The sequence below is a fragment of the Peromyscus californicus genome, unplaced genomic scaffold, assembly GCF_007827085.1.
Source record: "Peromyscus californicus insignis strain IS unplaced genomic scaffold, ASM782708v3 Scaffold_13__1_contigs__length_99412109, whole genome shotgun sequence".
Classification (NCBI taxonomy): Eukaryota; Metazoa; Chordata; class Mammalia; order Rodentia; family Cricetidae; genus Peromyscus; species Peromyscus californicus.
In genome coordinates, this window is record NW_026294424.1 from 47,350,124 (window position 1) to 47,365,523 (window position 15,400).

General features: G+C 47.4%; 1 protein-coding gene across 1 annotated transcript in view; it reads right to left on the reverse strand.

The window, feature by feature from the left end:
* Nucleotides 1–3,549: 3,549 nt before the first annotated feature.
* The window catches only part of Lgi2 (leucine rich repeat LGI family member 2), a 31,489-nt gene continuing 19,638 nt past the window's right edge, over nucleotides 3,550–15,400 (reverse strand). The window contains exon 8 of the mRNA XM_052734926.1: nucleotides 3,550–8,963. Coding sequence (XP_052590886.1) covers nucleotides 8,146–8,963 — 818 coding nt within the window. The 3' untranslated portion in view covers nucleotides 3,550–8,145. The remainder of the gene's footprint in view (nucleotides 8,964–15,400) is intronic.

Sequence of the window (15,400 nt, forward strand, 5' to 3'; positions counted from 1 at the left end):
ACCCTTCTCAAAGTAATGAGTCCATCTACAGTGACTTCATCCTATAAGACAATAAAAAGGGAATATATTACCCTTTGATTTGTTCCAAACTTCACCCAAACTCAACAGTTTTAAAACAATAAGCACTCACCAGGCGGTGATGGCATACACCTTTAATTCCAGCACTCAGGAGGCAAAAGCAGGCAGATCTCTGTGAGTTCAAGCTCAGCCTGGTCTACAAAGCAAGTTCCAGGACAGCCAAGACTACACAGAAAAACCATCTCAAACAAACAAAAAACATTCAAATCTCACATTGTTTGTGAGCTAGGAATCATTCAGTGGCTTCATGGCACAGGGAGGTGACGTTCAAGATGGCAGCCAGATCTGTGGTCATCCCAAGGCTTGGCGAGGTTGTCAGGACTATATTAGCTGTTGATGAGAAGCCCGTTTCTCCCATGGGCTCCCCGATAGACTGCTGGAGGGGCTCACATAGCAGACCTTCCTCAGAGAGAGTGATCCCGGAGATGAAAAGACACCCAGTGCATTTTAAGACCTCTTCTCTTGAGAGGCAGAGGAAAGCAGATCACTGTCAGTTCTAGTCTAGCCTGATCTACATAGCAAGTTTCAGGCCTGTCAGCACCGCATCAAGAGACCTTGTCTCAAACACAAACAAACAGAAAGTGCCTATTCTTATAAATGTTTAACCCTTCTGTTACATTTTTACCCTAGAAGCAAGTCTCCAAGTACAGCTCACACCCCAGGGTGAGAATTCAGGCCCCACCCCATGATGGGAAGAACATGGAGACATTGGGAGAATGTCAAGTAGAACGGCATAGAGGAGGGAAGCAAAGGCCAAGTGACAATAGAAGTCAATACAAGACTATTAGCTGCCTTAGGGCATCCCCACCCCACCCCCCCTTTCACCTGCTGAGGGAGATGGACGTGGAGAAAGGAGAAGAGGTTGGGCATGAACAGTGTTGATGTACAGAGTTTGAAGAGGATGGAAACATGAGAGAATTAGCTAGAGAGAATCCAATGAACAAGAGGATTTCATGTGACTTAGGATCTGATGTGCGGTATAATGTAAAGGGACTGGAAAGGGTGTAAAGTTGAAATTTAAACAAATTAAACAAATCTTATGGAATGGCGATGTGTCCAGAATTCATGGAAGATTGAAAGGAAACGAATGTGGAAGCCTTGGCCGGGACAAGTGTTCAGAGTGCCACTTTAACTGCAGCCCTTCCCCTGTTTTCGTTGGAGTCAAAGGCTACAATACCCTCTCTGAGCAAACAGGGTTGGCTGAAGTGGCTACCTCTCACCCAACCTGGAGCTGAAGACAGGGCTCTGAGCTCTGTGCTATCTTGAGGGGTGAGCGCAATGACGGTCTTGATGTGGTGAGCTAAACTTTCTCCTCCTGCCCTGAGGGAAAGCTGTCCTTTACTTCCTGTCTGGTGGAAGTCTCCTGGATTGGACACCCAGAGGTCTGGACAGGAAATTCGGGAGCATCTGTAGAAGGCAGCAGTTGCTAGGCTGCCTCCAGAGGAAGCCTTTCACCTTCAGCGGCCTCCTTGCCTGGTTTGCTGTCTGACTCCAGGCTGGACCAGAAGCTCACACTTAAGGAGAGACTGCCTGGAGCAGAGGCCAGGAGGTAGGGTTTGTTGGAGGCCTTCAGGATCACCTCTGCTACCAATTTGTTGGGTTTTTTTTTAGTCATTTGTGCCCATTAGACCCTGGTTAGTAAAGGGATATCCTGTCTGGGAGGCAGATACAAGCCAATTGATCGGTGAAGCTGACATGTTACTCGAGGCTCCAAGTCTTCACCGACTTCAATTAGTGCTCTGAGAAATAGAGGAAGGAAGTATTCTTGCCTCTCTCGGGTTGCAGAACCTCAAAGAGCTCTTGCTATCCAAGACCAACCACACCAGGGTGTTAGAATGCGCCTCTAGCTTAATGAGTTTCAGGATTGCAGGCTTGTGGGTTTTTACTTCTTTTCTTTATGAAACAATGACTTACGAGCAAAATCAGAATGCAAAGCCCCAGATGCTTTTCCTGTGTCTACTGGTCAAAAACGTATTTCCTATGGCCCACAGTGACCTTTCCCCTAAGAATCGATTCTCTTATATGTACAGTTCCTGTTGCCCTGGGTCTGAGTGATGGCTGTTGATGGTTGGGGCTGGTTCTGATGAGTGGGGCATCTGATCTAGAAAGGAGACATTTTAGGGTGACTTCTCAGTTCCCATAAACCGTGTCCTCGGAGGGCCCTTCAAGGGGTGAGAGTGGAATCCATGACCTGCCTCAAAGCCAGAGAACCAGGCCAAAGTGATGGATTTTCTCTTCTGGAGCTCCAGATGACCTGAAGAAGCCACCAGCTGTAGGGCTGAGGACCAATGGAGAAGGGGAAAGACATAGGTGGGCTCTAGATGCTGAAAGAGGCCTCCAACCAATGGCCAGCAAGGAGGTGGGGATTCCCCCATCACAGTCACAAGAAGATAAATTCTACAAATAATGTGAACAAGCTGGCCCTCCAGGAGGTCTTGGGAGACCTTGAGGAAAGGCACGAGCTACGCCATGCCTGGGCTCCTGCCCCTGGGAATGGGATACAGTTGTAAAATTAGAAAGCCAGTACTGTCATTGCCTGAGCAGTCATTAGTTGTCTAATTTTGACCTTAATGACTGTTTTTATTGCTCAACTAGTCACACAGCCCTCTATGATGGATAATTGTACCTACCTGAGCAATTTATAAGGAGCCCATAACACATCAGAGTGCTCTGCACACAGTAGGTATTTTTTTAATGATTATTAATGATTTTTTAAAGGATTTTATTTATTTATCATGTATACAGTGAGTGTTCAGCCTGCAGGCCAGAAGAGGGCACCACATCTCATTGTAGATGGTTGTGAGCCACCACGTGGTTGCTGGGAATTGAATTCAGGACCTCTGGAAGAGTAGCCAGTGCTCTTAACCTCTGAGCCATCTCTCCAGCCCCCACAGTAGGTATTTATAAGGAGCCCATAACACATCAGAGTGCTCTGCACACAGTAGGTATTGCCACAGTTATATGAATTAGGATCTTGACCTTTCCTTTGTCCAGATAAACCAATGGGTCTTAGGTTAAGGAACACGTGACAAGCATGGGCTGTAGACCTACTATGTGCTGGTTAGATTTTTAGACATGCAGAGGGACCAAGGTCCCTCCCTCAAGGAATTCAGCAAGATTTAGACATCCCCCCTTCTATCGATAATCAGATAATAATCGGTAACAGATAATCACAAGCTCCTCAGGGATTCCTAGAACTTGTAGCCCACCCACCAGGTTTCTGGGTCCGCAGACCAAGTAGACATATACTGGGCAAGTTCTTCAGTGGTTTTTAGTGACTTTTAAATGAATTCTTGGTTTCAGGTGAAAAAAACAAAGGGACATCCCATGGCACCCGTCTTCCACTTAAACAGCAAGGAAGCCGCAAAGGTATTTCCATCCTCCCAAACCAAATCAGCTCTCCGCAGCACCCTTCAGCTGTGACTCAAGTGGACACTTCCATTTTTAAACAGACCAGAGATCAAAGCTGTGTTAGGCATTTGCTACTTTTTATTCACAGGATTACAGAATATATAGAATTAAGAGGCATATCATGTGTTGAATCTATTTTCCAAAAAGAGCTAAGTATATCTACAGCTTCAAAACACATCCATCATTGTCAGACTACTGTAAAACTTACTTCCATATACATATAAAGTATTATTTCACCTAAGTTGTACATTTAAAATACATAAAAACAGTACCAAATGGCATAGTGGCCTATTTTATCACAGTTCTCGTACATTCCTGATAGTCAAGGGGTTGGAGAGGGAATGCATAGTTTCCCACTAGAAAGAGGTGGCTGCTGGCACAAGCGATGAGCTAGGGTAAGGGGCAGAGTGCCTGGGCTGAGAGCTCAGTGGCCAGATGATGTCATTGTTATCTGAATCAGCATCACAAAGGATGCTGTTCAGTTATTGGCATGCTGTTGATGAGCCTGGTCATTCTACCCTCTGCTAAGGAACAGAAATTATGATTGCTCTTTTCTTTCCTTTCAAGCTTATTCCCACTTGCCCCAAAGCATATGCTCCATGGCCGTCTGCCCTGCGTTCCTCCCCATTTTTCCATGGTGCCCCAGATGGGAACCACCTTGCTTACATCACCTGCAGCTAGACTGCTGATTCTGCTCTAGCGCACTGTCGAACAAAATCCTCGGCACTGCCTAATGAGGTAACTTCCTTCCAAAGCTTCACACAAGGACTGACTCTTCTGCAGAACAATCCGGACGCGGGCTGGAGGTTTCCTTTAGGTGGCAAGCAAACAGAAGCCCCTCCCACAGACATTCGTCTGGCTCGCATGGGACACCGCGCCCCCGGCCCCCCCCCCCCCCGCCCCCAGCCAGAGAAATTTCCATCATGAGCAGCCCAACTTCCAGCATCTCACACTGATTTCTTTCCTAAAAACATGGCAGCCTCACTCCGCAGGAAGAACACAACACTGTCTCTCTCTGTGAGCTCCCCAAAGGCTGGAGAGGGCCCCAGAGCAATTCATCATCGCTCCTGCATTTGGGTTTTTAATTTCTCGCTCGCAGAACTCATCTTATCTGGTGGACATCGTGACAGGAACCAGATGTGTCCAGCCTCAGCATTCCTGTAATGGGATTGTGGGAGGAGACACAGTCGTGCCTGCTAGAAACCCTCTCTAGACAACTGAAGCTATCCAACGTTTCTGGAAGGCTTTCTCAAGCCTGGCTGGGCATGTCACACAGTTCTGGGGTGTTTGTTAATTGTTCAATGGTACCGATGATTGAATGTTGTCTGTCAGGCACGTCTTTCCTCCTGGCTCTTCATCCTGCTTTGTACTTTTACTTAATCTACAAGAATTGCTGTCTTCACTGTCATGGCAACAGTGTCTGTCTTTGGGTGGGCACAGCAGAGCGTTAGAGAGAGAAAATGCAGCACCTGCAGTCCAAGGGGAAGTTCTAGCTTTGCTGCTTAAAACTGGATCATCGCAGGCAGGCCATCCACTTCGGCTCTGTGTCTATTCCCTTCCCTTTGACCTTAGGATAACACCTGCCCTCTGTAAACCAAAGAGTTACATACGACACATGAGAGGGACATAGATGTACAGGGCCGGGAAATAAAGCTTCCGGAATGCGGGCTGCTCTTATCCGCAGTCCAAGAACAAAGTGCTTGTCAGCCCAAAGGTTTATTTTTAGTCTTTGGAGAGAGCTACAACCGATCTTACAGAGTCTGAGGACTCACCCTCGCTTTCAGGTTATGGCCTGAGAGCCACATGACGACTGATTGGATCAGCCTAGGAACCCAGGTGCAGAGACCACACAGACAAGCAGATGACAGTGTATGGCTGATGGGAAGGAAAGAAAGGAGAGGGAAGTCACGGGGAGAGGGAAGGAGGGAGCAATCCCCCTCAGCTGGACAGTCCTGTGCATTTCTCCACCTTGGACTTTGGTCACGGTTGCGTGGGTGGGTTTTGTTATTTTACATCATTACAGGACGAAAGGCTTTTGCAGAAATTGCTTAAAACTTCAGGGATTCTTGGGAGAGAGCAGTAAGATTAATGAAGCAAAGCTCCCCCACCTTCTGCCAAGAACATCTCTGCTCCTTCGCTGTGCTGGCCAGAACAAATATCTCCCTGCACAGCGCAGAACTCAGAAGACTGCAGACTCCAGGCTTTAGAAACTTATTTTTAAAGAAAAAGGAAACTTGACTTGCAGCTGAGAGGACTGGCAGTCCTCTCATATCCCAGCCCCACCACCTACCCTACTAGGGACCTCTTTTGCTACTCAAATGCTTCATCTGGGTGTGACGAAGCCCCCCACCCCAAGCACAAACCCTGAGTGTCTTGACTTTCCAAACTCTAAGCAACAGCCACATCAAGTCCCTGGACTTCACTCTGTGAGGGAGCACAGAACAGCTGGTACAAGGCTCTGTGGAGGTAGCACTCTGAGAGATGCCCCTGTGGGTTCCTCTAGGAGCAGCAGGAAACAAGAGTGTTCTTTCTACCTGGCATCAGTGCTAGAAGGCTGTCTGGGGAACCCATGCATGGGGGATTGGGGAAGGAGCATGGCTCAGTTGTTCTCCAGGGGAAGGAAAAGCAGAAACATCGAACTTTCGGCCTCCAACATGGAGAGCTGGGAACTCGTGGTCAAATTAAATGAACCAAGAAGACAAAAGGATGCAAAGAAAGAGTAATTTGTGCTTAAAAATTAAAACAGACCACTCTTTCTGTTTGCTTGGCATTTAGCACCAAAGTTCCAAGCAACCACACTACAGAACGTGATTGACAGGGCTCATTAAAGTCCTTGCTCCCCTAGGCTGGGAACATCAGCCAGGGATGCTGATGATCGTCAAAGCATAGCTCGCCAGTGTGGCGTATTGATCAGTCCCCGCTGCTTACAGGAAAGAACAGACGCGTTCACATTTCTGACAGACCCTCTACCTACATACAGTGTGGTGATGACCATTAAAACCCCACAGCACACTGCAGTGGGTCTGTGCTACCTTCACAGCTAGAAGAGATACAGTGAGTTACTCTGCAAGACGCTCCCCTAAAAAACATCTGCTTTATATTCTCAAAGAGAACTAGCTTCTTAGACAGAAATCCACCGTGGAACCATCTACAAAACCAGACCCCAAGAGCTCCCCTGCTGTCCCCACTGGAGGCCTATTTTGAAATAGGCCACCTGGTCCCAAGCACAGACCTGGTCTATGAGATTAAGTCTATCTGGCTCCAGCTGGTCTCTCCTGATGCTCTACCAGATACCCCATCACAAGCACATGGCCATGCTTCCCTTTGCCTAGTGTGCTGGAAGAGGGGGGTGTGCCCCTGTCGACAGCATCCAAGCTGTGATTTTGACTTTTGTATGTGCAGAAACTTCAGTGGGGTTGCACAAACCAGCCACTGTAACAGCGACAACTGGACAAAGCCCTGTTCCAGGAGCAAGGGAGGCAGGTGGGCAGGTTTCTATTCAATCAACTACTTGAAATATTAAGTTGTCCAGAGGGCAAAGACATGCATCAATCAAAGGGCCCCCTCTGAGTCTCAAAGCACATCAAGATCTGAGTAAAGTCCCCTCTGACTCCGTAAAATCTCACTTCAAAAACCCTCCCCAATGCGCATCAGATGGAAACACCTGTTCCATCCTTCTAACGGACAGATGAAAAGCACCGTTCCCGCCTTTGGCCTGTCTGCCAGTTACCCACCAACTAAAACGATGGGTTCAGAGAAGCAAGTGAGTAACAGAGCACATCAGACACACATGATTGCTCCAGCCACCTCAAGGGTCACCTTTGAATCACACACACACACACACACACACACACACACACACACACAAAAAAAAAAAAAAAAAAAAAAAAAAAAAAAAAAAAAACAAAAAACAGGGGAAACCTCTTTATCTTGCTGCTGGGCCCACAGCCCATGCTGGCCTAGACATGTGTCACCAGAATATTTTCTCTGTGGCAGAGGAAGCGATGTCAAACATTAAGCTGTGAAGACACTCAATCCAAGTGAGGGCAGAGCCAAGGTTCTGCTCCAGGGAAGGTTCTGGAAGACTGGCCATGCCTTTCAGGAGACTGGGGTGGCTCAAAATAGCGCTGCCGAGTGTTCTGAGATATTCAAACGAACGCTCAGCACATCTCTTCAGCTCACTTTGGCTTTAACCGTTCTTAGCTGAAAGACTGCCAAGATGAGACGAGAAGGGTCTGTGGGTTTAGTGGGGTAGGGGGTTTTTGTTTGTTTTTGTTTTTGTTTTTAATTTTCACTAAAAGGGCTGGCTCATCTTGCTCTGTGTTCTCCTTTCTTATTGAAAATAAAGTAGCAGCATGTTGCTTGCTAGTTGGTAAGATGCTGTACTCTTTTCTCAGAAATTACAGGCTTTAAGATGTCATATTTAAACAGCAGCATGGGTCTGTCATGCAATCAGCCAAAATAAATGCAATCCCTGGTTAAAACGTGAGTCCTAAAAGTTTGAAAATGTCTAACTATTTCCCCAATGCGTTATGAATCTTAATTTCAGAGCTCCGAGCCTGGTTTACTTTATTTTATTTCTTCTTGGTCCCTCTCTCTCTTGTGAGAGCTAACACTACACTCATCTTTGAAACCCCCCTCCCCCCATCGCACCTTTCACAAACTTAAATCAACAATGATATGTTCAAAAATCTTTGTCTTCCCTTTGAAACTGGATGCAAAAAAGAAATCTCTCCTGTCGGTGGAGACGGCTGTGAAAGACCGGGGAGCCTGCACATAGATTTCTTTAAACTTTTTAAACTGCTGTTTCTCTTTATCCCACTGGTATATCTGTGAGAAGGTGTAGTCACTCCCCAGGGCCAGGTAGTGGTTATCTTTGAAGGAGAAGGGCTGCAAGGTCATGGCCCCCCGGGATGGGAGAGCTTGGACCTCCACAAACTGCTTACTGTTCCATCTCATGACCCGAGAGTCCCCGATGAACCGGGTGAGCGAAAGGTAGAGGGTGTTCTGCATCCGGAAGCTCTTCACAGCCAGCACATCCTCCATGTTGGGGATGTCACCGTGGGGGACAAACTTCTTGGAGCTTTTGTTCCATTGCAGGATAATGGGGACCTGGGAGCGGCTAGACAGGATGAGGTGTGACTTCCCGTCGATGTCAACAAACTCTGCATCTGTGTCCCGGAACCACTCATGTAGAGACTGGTATGAGTAGAACCCTTTGCTGTTCCACTTGTAAACCGTGGACAGGCCTGCTTTCGAGCTGTCGGCGATGATGAAGAACGTCTCGTCGTCAATCTCAAACAGCTCGATGTCATTGGGCTTAGAAATTCGAGACACTTCTATGTCTTGGAATTTGACAAACTTGGTCCAGCTCTCGTCGTATTTGTAAATGTGAGAGCCACCGAAGAGCTGGGCCACCACCACAAAGACCTGGTCATCGATGAGGATGGCCTTGCAGCCCACGATGGACTGGCCTGTGACCAAGAGAAAGAGAAGGCATTAGTGTGGATGAAATGAGTGCTAAACCTCCCTGCAGACCCTGGGCCAGGTCCTGCTTGTGGTACCATGGAAGACAGCACAGCGGTTCCTCGAAAACATAAACCTAGACTAGCCAGATGACATTTTACTTGATACAAACCAAAAAGAACTCAAAACAGGGCCCAGAATAGAAACCTGGATAACAAATTGAGAGATCAAATGTTCATGTATTCCTCAAAGTCATACATAGAAACCTGACCTTGTTGGTTTCGAACCAATGTTAGGGTTGAAACAGTGAGGTTGGTGTCTTCGTTACGGTTTCTAATGCTGTGATAAAGCAACATGTGGGGGAAAGGCTTTAGTCCAGCTTACAGCTCCCCATCACAATCCATCACCGAGGGAAGTCAGAATCCATGGAGGTGGGCAGCTTACTGGCTTGATCCTCAGGGTTTACTCAGCCTGCTGTCTTATACCATCCAGGACCACCTAGGGGCGGCACCACTCACAGTGGATTGAATCCTCTCAATCATCAGTCAAGAAAATGCTATACAGATGGATGTATAGACACGCCTACAGAGACAGTTTTATGGATGCATTTCTCAGTTAAAGATTCCTTCTTCTCCCGAGGTATGTTTGGGTTAGTGTCACGTTGACAAAAACCAACCAGGACCGTCATCGGGAACATGGCGAAAGGATAAAGAAGAGGGCTTGCTGGTGGAGTCTGAGACAGCCACGCAGACCACGTAAGACGAAAGCCAGGGCTCTGGGAAAACCAACAAAGCCAGTCTTGCCCTGGGAAAACCAACAAAGCCAGTCTTGGCCAGACTGCACAGAGGCCCTCTTTGGGGGAGTGTACTGGCTGGTTTTATGTCAATTTGGCACAAGCTAGAGTCATCAGAGGGGAGGGAGCCTCAATTGAGAAAATACCTCCATAAGATCTGGCTGTACTCAAGCCTGTAGGACATTTTCTTAATTAGTGATCAATGGGGGGGGGGGGGGGGGGCAGCCTGTTGTGGGTGGAGCCATCCCTGGGCTGGTGGTCCTAGATTCTGTGAGAAAGCAGGCTGAGCAAAACCATGGAGAGCAAGCCAGTAAGCACAGTCCTCCATGGCCTCTGCGTCAGCTCCTGCCTCCAGGTTCCTGCCCTGACAGAGCTGCCCTGACTTCCTTGGATGATGAACCAGTGATGTGGAGGCATAAGTTGAATAAACCCTTTCCTCCCCAAGTTGCTTTGGTCATGGTGTTTCATCACAGCAATAGAAACCGTAAGACAGGGAGTATGCAACATTGCCCTTTCTCCCCTCCCCCCCCATCCCGGAGCTGAGGACCAAACCCAGGGCCTTACGCTTGCTAGGCAAGCGCTCTACCACTGAGCTAAATCCCCAACCCCTGGCCTTTCTCCTATTAAACCTGTTGACTGTACTGACTTCAGCTACTCTGGAGAAGAGATCACCCCCAAGCCACCCCAGGAGTGGCTAACTGGAGAAATAGTCGGTCAAGGATTGGAAGTCCAGATGTAGAGGTGGCCGACTGCCATGGCTTGGCTGGGCCTGTCCTCCATTCTAGAGAGTATACTTTACTTTCACTTATCTTCCCATTAAGAATCAAAAGACTGATCACTCTTGCTGGGCCCATGTGAGTTTCTCTCCCTTAGTAGCACAGGGATGGAGACCACTGCCATGGCGGGGGCTGGAGGCCATTCAGGAGTAGGGCTTCTCCATCTCTAACATCCTTGAGGGATGGTACCAGGAAGTAGGGTTTGGGGAGGTGACTAGGTCACTCATGACGAGAATCACTCTTACAAAAGACACCCTAGGGATCTGCTTCTGCACTTCTACCATGAGGAGACTGAGGCAGAGTGTGACTGGACCTGAGGGACTAGGGAAATGTCTCTGGGTGTGACTGCAAGGACCTGAGGTCAAATCCCCAGGTCCTGGAATCCCTGTGTTCCTATAGCAAGATGGGAGGTGGGAAAGAAGAAGTCTACTTGGTGTAGGAGACGGAGACAGGAGGAGACAGGAGACGTCTACATGGTGTAGGAGGAGAAGGAAAAGTCTGCTTGGTACAGGAGAAGGAGTAGGAGATGGGAGACGCTGGCTTGACGCAGACAAACAACAAAAGAGAATCCATCTCAGACACGAAGGAAGGCGAGGACTGATGCCAAAGGTTGTCTTCTGACTCCAACAGATGTGATGTGGCACATGTAGAACGGTGATGTTACATCAGACATTAAATATGCCAATATCTTGATCTTGGATGTCTCAGACTCCAGAACTTGCAAAATAAATTTCTGTTGTTTATAACCCTTCCTGTAATAGCAGCACCAAAATGTGCCAAGACAGTCCTTTTGAAAACATCATTATACACAACAGCTGGAAGGTGGATGCAGTCCACACTCCCACAGAGAGACAAGGAGATAAACCAGCTGTGGTCCATGAACACCAGGAAGAGTATTCAACCTCCCAAAAGAAAGGAAGCCTGCTGCACACTGCAGCATGGACTGGCCTCGAGGACATTCTGCTAAGTGAGCGAAGCCAGCCCTGAAGGGACAAAGCTGTCAGTCTACCTGCAGGGAGGGGGTCACAGGCATAAAGACTGGACATTGAGGGCTGTGGCGAGGGACAAGCTGCTGTTTAGTGGGTGCATTGTGAAAGAGATGTGAAGATGGGTCATGCAGAATACCAGTGTGTACCTAACACCACAGCACAGTGCATAAGAAGCGGTCAGGATGGTGAGTTTTGCGCTGTGTGTCTCCACGGTGGGGTCCTCAGGGTCTCGGGAGATGTCAAAGAGTGTGCAAGACTGTTGAGAGCAGAACTTAGTGTGTGGTGCTGGTACACAGGGGTGTCATTACAGGATAAGTGAAGTAACCGTCCTGACAATCATGAAATGCCTCCCACCCCCCTTAATGCTCGTCCACAGTTCAGAAATGCCTGTGGAATTTACAGTGGTCTGAGACCCAGCTCGGGTGCCACAAAGGACCCTGCTCCCACTCTGCTCTGGGTCACCACTGGCATGCTCTCCCCCACTGAAGAAGGCCACCCAGCAAGCTGGAGGACCACTCAGATCTCAAAGAACACTGCCCCCCCCCCCCCCCGCGCCCCCCGCCGCCGCCGCCGCCTCGAGATCATTACAAGTTTTGTCTTTCTTTTAATTTTCTCGGTAATTTGACCAAAGTGAATTTGGTCTGTAAATTACAAGGATAATGACCCAATTTCTGTCCTGCAGATTAGCTTTGGGGACAAAGGGAATCAGTGGCTTCCAAAAAGGTATTTACTTTTCTCTTTTGTTGGACTTCTTGGAACCTGACCCCTTGCCTTTGTTTAAAACAAAACTCTTGTATTGTTCTTCTGAGTTGCTTGTTCGCCAAAATTTGGAAATAATAACAAGAAAAGCTTAGAAAGTGGGTTCTTGTAACCAGGCACTATTCTAAGCACTTTTGCATATCTAGTCACTCTTTCCAATCACCGCTGGAGACAGGTATGATTCTTACCATCAAGTTCATTTTTACAATGAGGCACAGAAGGGTTCAGTAATTTCTATAAAGTCACACAGCCAGTATGTAGGAGTACCTGGGTTTTAAATCTAGGCTACCTATACTCCATCACCAAAGTGCCAAAAGACGCATACACAAATATAATCTATGTATGATGCAACCAAAAAAAAAACCCTTGATATATTTCTTTCATCTTTAATCTATATATCAATGTCTATATATAGCTATATATGCTTCTTTAAAAACATTGGGGCTATACTATATACATGCTTTCTAAAACCTATTTTTATATGTATGTACATGTGTATCTGTGTGTGTGTGTGTGTGTGTGTGTGTGTGTGTGTGTGTGTGTGTACATGTACATTCAGAGACCAGAAGACAAGCCTGGGTATCATGTCTCATAGCAAGTTCAAGGCATCCACCTATCTCTGCCTACTCAATGCTGACATGATAAGCAGGAGGCACCACATCTGACTTTTTTTTTTTAATGTGGGTTCTGGGGATCAAACTCTGGTCCTCATCCTTGCCAGCAACACTTTCCTGACTTTAATTAAAGAGCATTTGATGTTTTTCCAGAGGACCCAGGTTTGGTTCCAAGCATCCTCATGGCAGCCATCTGTAACTCGACTCCCAAGGGATCCTATGCCATCCTCTGGGACTTGTGGTCACCAGAAATGCAAGTGGTGCACATATATACAGGGAGGAGAAACATCCACACAAATAAAGTTTAATAAAACTACAAAAGAAAAAACACAATACTATACAATATTAGATGGCATAAATGCACCAAATCCTATTCAACTAATCCTCTACTGTTGGACGTGGCAGTTCTTTCTAGTTTTTCATTATTGATAAATGACATGTTTCCTTTCACATATTGTTAAATAAACATGCTTTGAAACCATCTGGCAGTGTTCTCAACTGTAAGAAGCTGCTAGGATAAATGTTGGGTGTCTTTTTAAGGCTTTAGGGCATGAACTGCCAAAGTACTCAAGAACTCCCACCCTACAGATGGCAATTTCTAAGTCAAGCTTCCTTTACCGCTTGGGCGGAGGTCCCTATGCCTGGGGGGTGGGGTTTAGAAGTCTATCTGTCCTGGAGAAGGACCTCAACCCCACTGCCCAGGTGACTAGCCTGTGGGTGCATCAGCAGCAACAGAGAGAGAGAGAGAGAGAGAGAGAGAGAGAGAGAGAGAGAGAGAGAGAGAGAACGCTCGTCTGTCTGTCTGTCTGCTTGTCCATTAGTATAGGTGCAAAGATTACAGGTTAGAACATGCAGAAGTCACAAAACAATAAAAATACAAAAAGCAAGAAAGCTGAAGAGTGACAAAGAGAAGAAGGAGAGGAAGCAGCAGGCATTGGTGTGAACATGACCACGGGTTTCTCACCTGGAGACAGAGGAACACCTTACCCGAGAACCTGGGTGTCTCTCTGATTCCTCAGAGACTCTGTTTAACAGACACAGACAGAACACACGGAAAAGCTCCTGCTGACTCTAGAGTCACCCCATGACAAAGCAAAGTGACGAACGAGAAAGGCCCAGCCCACGGAGGGGAGAACCATCCACTCTCTCTTCCTCACTCTCACTCAAGGCTACTGGCTCCACGTGTGGCTTTGCCTGTCCACCCACACCAGGAGACTTTCACACCAAGCTAAACTTCAGCTACCAAGAGACAGGCAAACACTCCCCTGCCTGAACAATTCATTCTTAGACAGTCTCTGCCAGTTCTGGGGTTCCCTGTGCCTATGTAAGTCTTAGAAGTCTTAACTAAAGTCAGAAAGTTGGGGTCTCTGGTGGAAGGAGAGTGGGTCCCATTTCATCTGTAGTGGACAAGGTTGCCATTGGCCTTGGGCTCTGCCCATTACGGAGGTTACCCATTACATCCTCACCAGACTGCCAAGTTCAATACTACACAAATCTCGTTGAAAAGAGAAGCCATAAAGTTCCCACTGCACAGATGACAGAAGCATATGAGCATCAATGAACTTGCCCAAATACTCTGTCCCCACCCACTAGAACACAGCTGCCTCAGAGGCAGTGCCCAAGTAATCCTCATCTATGAATGAATGCACGAAGGAGAAAGGATTTGAAGTCGCCACCAGTTAAAAAAGAAAATCCCTGACCAAGTGAATAGAATCTCTGGGTGAGATGGAGTCCTACCATTCCATCTCGGCTGGATCAATCAACTTGGCTAAGGAGCACCTCTAAGGAGGAAGGCTCCCCTTAAGCCATGCTAAAGAGTTAGGTGGAGCAATTAGTCCTTTAATGAGATTTTTCTTTCCCAGAATCCCCATCTTTAGTACAAAAGCTTACAAACTCAGACCACGGCCAGGTAGGTTCCTAAGTCTGTCTGATTTTCTGAATTATTCAGGTAAGTGTTGAACTTTTCCATTTCTACCTCTTTTCTAAGCCTGCTTCCCTTAACACTTTGGGCTTCTCCCTGCTTCCTTACTCTCTCTAAAGGTTCCCTCCCCGCCATGCGGCTGCTCGTTCACCTGTGTCTGACTGTACCAGCTTAAATGGCATGGCTTTTTCCTTCTCGTCTCCATTTACCCCCGCCAGGCAGCTGCTGAGGTTTAGTGCTTGCGTGCCCTGCACTTTTCCTTTCAATACTAATAAAATTACCTTTGTGCTTACATTTGCGTTCATTCTTAAGACCTTGTATTAATGAGACTAAGAACCCTAAAGGGGGACCCCAGTTTCCCCTCTATTGCCAGCCGCAGTGAGCGGCAAGGACAGGTAGACAACATCATCATCAACCTGGGACAGGGACACACGTAGAGACAGGTTCTGTCCCTGAATGAATAGAGCAGGTCACTTGTAAAGCTGTGCCGACTGCACGGATGCACAGGCAGAAGCCAGCCCACACATCCTCCACCAAGCACCAAGCCCCAAACCATGGAGCGAACTCCCACCAGGATTTTATCGGATCTCCTT